The sequence below is a fragment of the Epargyreus clarus genome, unplaced genomic scaffold (genome assembly GCF_041222505.1).
Source record: "Epargyreus clarus isolate Ecla_fem2 unplaced genomic scaffold, WU_Ecla_fem_2.2 ptg000019l, whole genome shotgun sequence".
NCBI lineage: Eukaryota > Metazoa > Arthropoda > Insecta > Lepidoptera > Hesperiidae > Epargyreus > Epargyreus clarus.
The window spans coordinates 4,372,423-4,384,307 of record NW_027332227.1 but is presented as its reverse complement, the minus strand read 5'-3'; the positions used below and the strand labels follow the sequence as shown (position 1 = coordinate 4,384,307).

Genomic DNA, 11,885 nt, shown 5'->3' with positions numbered 1-11,885 from the left:
ATTATTGTGTAACTGGGAATTACAACTTCAACATTTCGAGAAATGTTAAGTCAATCAGAAACAAAGTATAGTAACTATTTAATAGCCAAATCATAATTATGAATCCAAAAGGAGAATTTTGTATTTGAAATATATCATAAATATACAATAATAGCTTTAGTTCCATTTCTTTATTACCAACCATAACCCTTTGAAGAGCTGGATTAAATATGTCAAATTATCCTTCAATGCTTTTATTGATATTTTTCCCTCATTTTTAGTTTGGTATACATGGGTAATATTTAAAACTTTCTATACTTCTTTCTTTCTGTAAATCTAAATGTTTTATGTAATATGTCATACAAATTTAAATCACACTAATTTAGAACATTAAGTTCACCGAACTTTTTATAATAAATTCTGACCTGAAAAAAATGCTACTCCAACAGTGACATTTTAACAAAAGGTCCATTGATTCTAGTACTTACTAAATGGACAGAATAAATCCAAATCAAACTATTCATTGATATTAAAATAAAACTTTAATTCAAACAATTTGATTGTATCATTGTTTCATTATGAAGATTTTGCTATTTGGTATGCATAATAAAAAAGTAACTAATTGTGATCAATTCAGGTAATATTTGAGTACAATGAAGTGTTATTACGATTAAAAAATACACACTTATAAAGAACTAAGGTTATATATTTAAAAGGATGAAATTCCTATTCCTTATACTAAATACTTAATATCTAGTTCCAAATGTGTAGTCAGTATTTTTTTGTAGAGGCCTTTGCAAAGGATGTGCTAGAAGTTTTGCTATATAGTCATGGATTTTCGTAGCATTCCTAGACACCTCAAACACATATGAATAGCCATCATCTAAGTCCTGCAGAGCATCATAAATCTCCTCACATTTATAGAGAGCACAATCTTCTTCATGGGCCAGAAGGATATCAATGTAAAAATATAGATGTTTCTTGAGGAAATTAAAGTATGCATCTTGTTGAGGTATCAGAGGAATACAATTTGATCTTCCATACAAAACTACCATTCTCACCACATAGGGTGGTGGCAGTGTACATTGCAGCTTGTTGTACTCCGGCATCACTATTTCATCTTCCAACATATCAAAGATCCTTGAAAATTCAAATGTCTCGGCAGTACATTCTTCTCCAGTAACAAAATCAATTGTATTAATAATATCCCTCACATTGTTGGTGAAATTGTGTAACCAACATGGGTCATTATTCTTTAATATTAGTAATGCAAACTCTGTTTTCTTATTAATAGCATGTTTAGAATACAAGAAGAAGTCGAGCACTCTCTTCAACATATTAATAGGAGTGAATGAAGAACCATCGCCCAAACGATACAAAGAATTTGGGTTATCATAGCAAGCATCCAAGCAGATTATAATTTTTTCTGGAACATTCACATTGGGCACATTAGGCTTTTGAAGGTTGGCCAAGACTTGTTCACGCAGTTCACCATAATCTCCAGTAGGAGATTTGTTAGGGACATTACTGTAACAAATAATTAAAACTTGAAACACACATTATACTACTAAAATTAATGGTCCAGTGCACCTACACATTAGTATCAAAGTCCTACAAAGATTACATATTATTATAAAATGATATGTGGTGATTTGCACCTTCTCGACTGTTTTGTCGGTATTTATGAAGACCCCGTCCTGTTGCCTACAGGAAAAAAGGTATTCATGTCCCCATTATCCAATAAATGAAATATATATGTATAGTATAAATATAAACAAAGACTATGAATAGTTATATAAATATATAATATGTAATAGTAGTTATTTAAGATATATATACCTATATAAAGTAACTAAAAGAAACCCTTATTTATGTACGTACGTACTCCATGTGTGTGCTGTGTGTTAGTGGTATTTATGTATCATTATTCTGTGTGTTGTTTACAATTACAGTGTCTCCGAGTACTTTGCTAAGTATGATTGATGTATGTATTGCTGCCTGTTTTTGTAATATGGTGATGTCAATGAATGTGTCTTAACTTTTCTATATATTTTTTAATACTTTTAGCTACTACGCCAGTAGCACCAATAACTATTGGAATGACAGTCGTTTGCGTTTTCCACAGCCGACTTACTTCATTTTTGAGAAGGTGGTATTTGCTCAATTTTTCGATCTCTTTTGGTCCTATATTGTAATTGGATGGTACTGTGACGTCTATTAAGTATGTGTGGTTATTAGTTTTGTCTATATATTATATATTATATATATTATAAATATGATAATACATAGTTTCATCATGAAAAATATTATATTTATGGAAAATAGGTACTAGAATAGAACATGAGGCCACAGAGATAGCAGCTGCTTTATAACAGCAGTTATCTTATGTTATGCTATAATAAATTAACATCATCATCAACCCTTTATTGTCCTACTGCTGGGTCTCCTCTCAGAATAAGAATGATTAGGCCATATTCCACCGTGCTGGCCAAATGTTATTGGTAGATTTCACATACCTTTAAGATTTTTTTATAAATCTCTTAGATATGCAGGTTTCGTCACGATGGTTTCCTTCACTGGTTAAGTAAGTGCTAATTAATTTCTAATATGCACATAATTTTGAAAAATCAGAGGTGCGTGCCTGGAATTTAAACCTCGGACTCCTCGATCGAGAGGCCGACTTTCTATCGAGGCACTACCACTGCCTTTATTATTAACAACCCTTTCTATATCCAATTGATGGAGACCTGTGGTATCAAATTGGTGAATGGAGTTCATTATTTATAAATATACAATTTATAAGTACTACAATCAAAATAAACTAAATATCTTAAATCAATAACTGATTTGTGTGGAAATATATTGTACACTTACTCGGCATCATGTGAATCACGGGAGCTGCCCGATTGTAATATTATTACATCTTGTGAATCCATTCTCTGTTATAATTCTATTCACATGAGTATACGGGAACTTAAAACGTTTTTTTGCAAACTGTAATCGATAAAAGAGTAACTATTTTGCACAAATATATTTGTTTATCCTGCCTAAGTGTCTATGAAAAATGACATTGACTGTTAACCTATACAGGAAATATATGTCAAGAACCGATTTTACCCATAGACGAAATATAAATTTAATAAAATTACGATCTTAAAAACAAGAATTTATTTTATGACTCGATAAAACGGATACTTTTTCGCATTATTAATAGATAATTTTAAATATTGATAAATAAATTCCTTTAGGTATTTTAGATAACATAGCAACACTACTACTATGGCTAGTGATGCACCTGCCAATTGTCAGTCTAATAGAAAACTATATAGGGAATATGCATGTGATTTAGATTTGCTTGTTATTTTTTTCCTCGGTACATTACGGTCCTGAAATTACATCTAAACCATTATTTTTTCTTTATTTCGTGTTAAATTGTTTAAAACTTTAATCAAAAATCGTAAATTATGCGCGCGAAATTCAAATTTGCAAAACGCATTCCCATTGGTCGAATCGAAAAATGACGTCACATAGCGTGTTACGATGTTTATCGGCGTCGATATTCAAACTGTTTGAGCGAAAAATTGTTTTTGTCTATATTCCTACAGTGTTAATTATTACGTAGTGCGATTTTTCTACATAGTATTATTAGGAATAATCAAGAACAATGATTGAAAGTAGTTTTGTCAAAGCACAATCGGACTGAATAAACTGGTTTTTATGCATAGGTCAATTCGGAAATATTTAACTGATCATAACTTATTATGTTAATATTCTTTTTTTTTAACACGCTTTTATTAGCTTCAGACGTATGTATGTTGGTATGTTGGTATGTTAGTATGTTAGTATGTTAGTATGTAACGGAATCTTTCAACATGATTTTAACCCCCTTCAAAACGTCGGATTAACCCGAAATTTGGCATACTTATTAAGGACCGATGACAATTCAATATTTTAAACATTAATAGTTTTGTACCATTGTCCTTATCAACATCCTCTGGATTAACGATTTTCGAGGCGAGATTTTTCAAACACCTTCAGCAAAGTTCATCGCAACTTTAGATTGCAAATAATAATTATTGCTATTTAGTTTCAATAGGCGTAACTTTTATATCGTGATTTTTAGTTTAGAAAATAATAATGTTATTTCCCTATAACTCAAATGTTCTGAAACATATCTATAATGCCCTCTTGTAGAATGATTTTTAGGATTCCGTACTCAAAGGTTAAAACGAAACCCTCTGCGGTCTGTTCGTCTGTCGTTGGGCTTTATCTCTTAAATCGTAATAGATAGACACTTGATTTTTTTACAACGATGAATAATTGTGGTCGCTATAACGAGAAATACTAAAAATTAATAAATAATTATAGTTCAAAAAACTAAAAAACACGCTTTTATGATAAAATCAACTAAAAAGTAGAAAATAATTTTCAATCTAAGAATCAATTAAGGAACAGTAAATAGTATAATCGTGGAAAAAGTGTGGGGTGCTCCATTTATCAGGTTCGAAAAGCACCATAAAAGCGTGTTTTTTAGTTTTTTGAACTATAATTATTATAATATAGGAGTAGCAGACGAGCATACAGTCTGCCCATGGACATATGTAATCAACCCCAGATAGGATTAGATATTCCCACCTAAGGTCGGCCACAGATGCGCCGCTACCCCTGAGAACTAAGCTGGAACGCCTCGGAAAAGTCTGTCTCCTACCACACCCTTCAAACCGGAACAAAGCATCACCTAACACTGCTGTTATTAGGTAGAAATAGGTGTGGCGGTAGTGCCTCCGGAGTCGAACCACAAAGGGTTCTACCACCTTCAACCAATCACCTATCTTCACCTATCTTTATAATATTAAAATAGATTATAATGCATTTTGTGTGTTTCAAATGATAGTATTTGTTGTAGAAGTCGATAAGTACCTAACGAAGTAGATGATCAATGCAATATTTTAAAATCATTTACCTAAAATTATTGTTTGCTACAGTAAATACAAATGTTAATGCGATTTTGGAGATACTTTATTTGTTTCCTATAATCTTGCACCACATTTTTCGTATTTTCGCATCTTTTGCAAAAGAAAAAACACTATATAATGTATTTATAGTAGTGGTTTTGTACAATAACTCTTGGAAATATTTAAAAAGTGGTTATTTAGCCTTTTCCTATGATGTAAATAGCGATGAAACCTGAAAACGTTTAATAATACCTTTATGTGCATACAGTTATCATCAATATTAATACAAATCACGCTACGTGACGTCATTCAAAGAGCGCGTAAAATTGCGGCGTTCAAATGTGTCAAATTTTATTGATACTTTAAATAATTTTTAAAAAAATATTTCAATCACTAATAAAATTGTTTATATTTTTTACTATGTTAAAACGATGTGATAAGTGGTTTAAAATAATAAAATAAAAATGTGCATATTCCCTATTCTCATGTCGATAGTAAAAACAACTTTTAACGATGTGCTTGAAACAAAATATGTAACGCTCACTTTTCAACAATCAAAATAAATATGCATGGATTAAATGGTATATTTTGTTATATTCAATTTCATTCGATTCTTTTACTTTATCTCAATGAATGTTAAAGACAAAGAAAAATATAACGAATATAAGATTGAGAATGGTTTTAGTCTTGTGTTTATTACGTTACAATTGTTACATAGTTAATTTTTTAATTAAGGCTTCTACGTTCGATATCGTTATCGATAATTATTATAGAAATGTGTGAAAAGTTTTTTAGTTACGATAATATATCGATAATACGTGGTCGTGTCGTGTCTAAATGTCATGAATTATATGTCAATTGTCAAAACGACAAAGTCGTCAAGTCGGAAGTCTTGTAAAGTCTTGTCATTTTCTGTTTCTTCTAAAATACAGTTTTTTTCTATCTTACGCTATAATGTTGTAACATAAAGGAATATTTATTGATTTATTTAGCGAGACGAAGTATTGGACATTACACAACGTTTAAATGATCGTTCCTTCATCAAATTAACTAATTCTCTAAAATATTTTATGGAAAATATTACAATATGGATAAACCGGAAGATGTGCATACCCTGTTATTGGAGAAGATAAATTTAGGTGAAAAATTAATACAACAAATGGAAACAATAAAAACATTGGATGGAGCTTTGAAGCTGCAGAGAAAAATAAAACAGGAGCTTTTATTCTTACAAAGAGTATGTATTGTTGATTAGAAATGTACTGAGTACAGTAGTTATAAAGTATTGTTATCAAATAATTTTAAAATGTTTTTCACCTCTCATAAAATAATATATTTTATTCCATTTAATCTTCATCTAAATATGTGTTCCTCACTTGATTTCATATAAAAAGTATTAAAAAAGGAATGAGTATAAGTATATCAGAATGAATATCAGAGATCACATTGAATAGTAATGTAATAGAAAACTATACATTTTCCTTATAACAGGCGGACAACTTGTTTGTGCTTCAATTTTTCCTATTCTCTCAGCATTCTAGTTCTTCATTTTACTTAATTTTCCTAATATGCAGAGAAATTAAGATACTAATATCTACTGAAATTGTACAAAGATATTTTTTTTTCGCTACAATTAACTGTTTATTATTTATATAAACTAAATTGCTCTTAGTCTAAATAGCTTTATTTATTACAGTGACTAGACAGCTAATATTAGTTTAAAATGATTTTAACTGTTTTATTGTCCACAATTTGTCAAAAGCAACTATTGTATGATTTCTTCAAGTAATCTGTGAATATTTTTTTTTCTTTTACAGTTACAAGATTCAAAGAAAATAAAAATAGAGCAATTGTCATGTTCAAATCTCAGGCACCTGGGTGCCTTGGTGGAGTGTGCCCTGAGACCTGGTGTGGTGTCCGTGTGCAAGACATTCCATGTGCACGAGAATAAGCTGCTTGTTGATGTAATTGGTGATGAAGGCAAGACATGGACAAAAGGTATTCACAAAAATTCAAGTCATCATAAAGATTAAAAATAGGGACAAAAGGTATTCATAAAAATTCAAGTAAAGTTAAAAATAGAGCATAAAAAATAAAGTCAGAAATGGGTTGACTATGCCATTGTTTATTGCTTATTTATAAAAAATGCTAGTTCATACTTACATAAATTATAGTTACTATTGAACAATCTTTGTAAGTGATGTGGAAGGTGAAAGGATTTGTGTCTGTGTAAGAAAATTTCCTGGAGTAAAACTATCTCCTACCTAATTGTAAAGTTTTGTAACAGACTTGCATCTAAAGAAATAAACTATAACAAGTTGACCAAACTTTACCAAACATTGTTTCATCTCCTTCACCAATAAATTACACTTTTGATAAATCTGACCTGTAAGTCCAAATAAAACAACAAGTTTATGAAGTGACTGAATTCAAATAAATTATATTTAATTGTTGTATATTTCTCTTGTTTGTTTTTAGTGATAGCAAGAAATCCAAAGTCACTGTCAGCATTAAGTTCAGGCAATGCTTCATATGGAGCTCGGTCAATCTTGGATCAGGCGGAGGATTACCTGGAATGTGCCAAGCTATTTCCTTGCATGTACCAGTCACCAAAGGCTGGTAAAATTATCTAACTTACACTTCTAGTTGATATATTATATCGACGACCTATGTAAACTGGTGCAAGTGCGTTTTCACAACTTTACAGTAGAGCGATTTGAATGTTCTAATGCGTGTAACTTTAACATTATTCAATGTACATAGTTAAAATATTAAAATGGTATAATTGAAACCTTTGGAAAATAGCTGTACTTGCATTTATGTAGCTTGTTTTTCTTAAAGTGCCACAACGCGTATACTGGTATAAGAGGCACTTACACAAGTTTACACTGTTGCATGATTTATTTAAAATTATGACTATAAAGTAATAAATCATTACTTGAAATATTTTATGCTCCATCATGTTAACGTGGTTATGGCCTAAAAATTAGAAACAAAAATGTTATTAAATATACTATTTCTTTGAACATAGAATAAAAATAACGCAAACTCCACTTACACTTACAGCAGTGTAACGTGTGCGCGCGGTAGCGTCGCAACACGCTTACTGGTGTAACCTTCACTTGCACTCGAGCGTCGCGCAATTCGGGACCACGTAGACTAGTATAAGGGACTTACACCAGTATTCACAGTCCTTTAGCGCAAAATAGTATTATTTGCACATTTTTATCTCCGAAACTTATTGATTTTTTAGAAATATTTTTGCAGGTTATTAAAGAATGGGTTATTTAAGTAAGAATGATGCAATAAAAACGTTTTTGACATTCTGCTACTTGTACCAGTACACGTAGGACCCGTCGATATATTACTTGGAGTTGATGGAGGAGTAAAATGAAAAAATATTATTTTATTTAATTGTTATTAACCATATTTTTTTTATAATATCGGGTGTAGCAGACAAGCAGTTCATACAGTAAGTGGTTACAGCAGTCCATAGATGTCTGTAATCAACCCCAAATAAGATTAGGTTCGTACAGATTATCCTTTCTACCTAGAATGCCTCAGAAGAGTATGTTTCTCTTACCACACCCTTCAAACCAGAGCACTGCTGTTATTAGGTAGAAATAGATGAGGTGGCTGTGTCGCCGAAGTCGAACCACAGATGGTCCTATAGACCACATTCATATAAATCTCTATTATTAGAAAAAAATAAATTTGAATTTCTATCTCATAATTTGACTGAAAAATATTAATATATTATTGGTTGTAGGTGGTGTTTGAATTTGCCAGTGGAATAGAAAAAAACCTAGCAAACAGGCTACAATCTTTGGGTATTGTAGTGAAAGGTGAAGTTTTGCCAGATTCCAAACCATCTGATGATTTGGATGACACTTGGAATTCCAGTGATGAGGGTGAGGAGGATTGCCATAATGGGTAAGATCTACATGAACTACTCACTGATTGCAACTTCTACTTGCTATGTACTTGATAAATTGATAGCCACAGAATAAGTTGTATATAGGAATAAGTTCATGTGTTTAATTATAAACATGATATTCTAAGCATTAACTTATGTACATTATATTGCATGTAATGTAACACCTGTTAGTGATAATATTAATCATTAGACAATTTCTGCCTACTAGAATTAACAAATTTCGATATTTGCTAAACATTGGATAAATTGTTTAGTAATAATGACCTAAAACAATTTTTGCCTTCTAAATAAAGAACAATCTAAATATATTTAACTCAAAGGTGACTGACTGACGTAGTGATCTATTAACGCACAGCCCAAACCACTGGATGGGGCTGAAATTTGGCATGCAGGTAGAAGTTATGATGTAGGCATCCGCTAAGAAAGGATTTTGATCAATTCTACCGCCAAGGGGATAAAATAGTTGGTGAAAATATTACTTCGTAACGCGAGCGAAGCCGCGGGCAAAAGCTCTTACAAAATATGGGCATTCGATAGACAAATATTGGCTAAGGTTGATGAATACTAATAGGTGTAAGTTATGGTAAGATGCTTTAACCCCTTGCTGCTTAAAAACCATTTCTTCTAACATGCAATTTCTGATTCCAGTTCACCACCATGCTTACAAGAAATCAATCAATGTATCGAAGACAATCCAGATCGGTCAGATATAGACACTCTTAATTTGGATGTTACTGCCATGATGGCGTATGTGAGCAACATGACGAATGGTCACTGTAATTATGTATTCAAACAAGATGTACTCACTCAGCAGTCTGCTTGGGAGGCAGAAAGACCTGTGAAGCCTGTGTTAGATAAATTGTTTGAAGGTAATTAAAATACTTATTTCCCATGGTTGTGTTCTGGACTACTTAGGATGGAAATTGAATTTGCGGCAATGGGCAGTGAAAATTCTTGAAAATAAAAAGAATTCTGCCATTTTGAGAAATTTTTCAGCTTCTAAAATGGCCGCCTCGGGCATACCACCCCTTACACTCCAGCATGCTACACCTCTATCTTTTACGTAACATAACATTGACATGTTAACATAAATAGAGAATGTTTAAATAACTCTGTAAGCTATTCATTATTTTCTTAGTTATGTTGTGAATAAAAAAATAAATAAATTGTAGGTAAAACTTTGGTATGTTGTAAGACTGCTTGGAATGACTTTGAAAAGATTGTAAACATACTTGGAGGTCCTAATGAGAAGAAACGCGCCGCAGATTTAAAAGAACGTATGAATATATTTGATGATGATTTTGCAGGTATGAAAATAATGATTTATTGTATAATACGTGTGCATCTATAAACATCTTTATTATCAACAACATAAATTGTAAACAATAATGTTAGTGATAATGGTCCAAAAAAATCTATTTTGCGTTTTAAAATATTTGTATTTTTTATATATATAGAGCTTGAATTAAATATGCTACTAAAATTTTCTTATTAACTTTTTGAATCGTTTTGAGTAGTTTTTTTAACTTAGTCGTTTATAATATTATGTTATAGGAGAAGATGATTATGCCAGACAAACTCTAAAAGTTCGAGGCCATGTCCGCTTACGGTCGAAAATTATATTCAACTTTGGGAATAGAATTAAAGCTCTAACCGTTTCGGCCAATGAAGGTTTCGTGAGAGCAGCTATGCAGCAGGTAATAAGAAATAGTTCATATAATGACTAAAATATTCATATATTGACCATATAATTTTAATTCATATATGTATATACCATATAAATTTAATTTAAAATAAAAGTTCATATATTTACCAAAGTAAAAGTTTCTTGTACATTTATAAAGTAGTCATAGACGTCTGCAGTTTTATTACATTTTTCTTCTGCAATCATCTGCAGAGTTTTGAAACTTTTACTTGTTTATTTTTTTGAGTAGAACTTACTTAATAAATAGCCTCCGTATTCTCCAATATGTACAAAAACGATTAAGGACTACGTAAAATAATTAGGTATGTATATTTTTCAATTGTTCTTTTTCAGGGGGTAACTTATGCCGCATTTATTCACGAGTCTCGAGCGCTTACGGAAGGAAAGGAAGCTTCGGCAACTGAGATCACATTATGATATTTATTTATAGATATTTTATACACATATTCATAATAAACGGTGGTCGGGTATAAAAACCGTCATAATAATATATTGAACTTTAACACATAACCATTGTGTATTGATATATAAAGACATTTAAATATTTTAATATAAACGCCCACGGTGCGCTTTTATGCACTTTCGATAGTCAAGATACTAGCGGTCAAATATAATAATATTAAAACTGGCAGTCCTCCAACACGCTAATATAAATAAGCAGTTTTTAAAAAGCTATTTGAGCCGCCAGTGTTATCAAAATTCATAGTTATTTTAATTTTAAGTGATATGCTTGATACACTAACACATTATTTTAAGGCACATGACGACTGCAAGGTTTTACGTTAACCATACTACATACGTATGGCCTTATATTCAATATTTTAGATACAAACCGCCCATATGTAATCGTAGCCTAAATGTAAATAGTATATCCTATTTATTCGGAATGCAGTGCAGCGACGGTGTTGTATGTATCATAATAAAATTTCTAAGTCCACTAACTGGTAATATTTTGTAGTTTTATTTCTGCAAATGTAATCTAAATGTCTATCAAAGTTTACAAATTTATTATGGGCGTCGTAGCCGATAATCAAATGTGTAAAATATTTTTTCATTCTCTAGACAGGAGGACAGCTTCCCCTCCTTGCTCCCCTCCAGCTGTCCTCTCTTGGCCATGTCTAGGACTAAGTTGGAATGCTGTTGATGAGCATGGATCCATACAAGCCCCTTCAAAGCGAAACAGCAGTGTTTAGCACTGTACTGTTATGAAACAAAAATGAACTATGTTAATTTCTGAAAAATTTAAAGATAAAGTGTAACTTATTCTATTTCTCTTTCTATAAAACACTAATTAAAAATTTAAGTACAT

General features: G+C 31.4%; 2 protein-coding genes across 2 annotated transcripts; one reads left to right on the top strand and one right to left on the bottom strand.

Annotated features, from left to right (window-relative positions):
* Window positions 1–217: 217 nt before the first annotated feature.
* On the bottom strand, window positions 218–3,051 carry LOC140750425 (BRISC and BRCA1-A complex member 1). The gene is made up of 2 exons (XM_073083922.1): window positions 2,854–3,051; window positions 218–1,506 (listed from the first exon to the last, which is right to left on the bottom strand). Exons 1-2 carry the CDS (start codon window positions 2,913–2,915, stop codon window positions 726–728), a joined length of 843 nt encoding a protein of 280 aa, XP_072940023.1. The 5' UTR covers window positions 2,916–3,051; the 3' UTR covers window positions 218–725.
* A 2,765-nt stretch (window positions 3,052–5,816) lies between these two features.
* Window positions 5,817–11,524, top strand: LOC140750146 (UPF0415 protein C7orf25 homolog). The gene is made up of 8 exons (XM_073083535.1): window positions 5,817–6,171; window positions 6,752–6,932; window positions 7,413–7,549; window positions 8,704–8,867; window positions 9,520–9,740; window positions 10,044–10,178; window positions 10,426–10,568; window positions 10,910–11,524. The coding sequence occupies exons 1-8, from the start codon at window positions 6,022–6,024 to the stop codon at window positions 10,991–10,993; spliced, it is 1,215 nt and encodes a 404-aa protein (XP_072939636.1). The 5' UTR covers window positions 5,817–6,021; the 3' UTR covers window positions 10,994–11,524.
* Window positions 11,525–11,885: the final 361 nt, after the last annotated feature.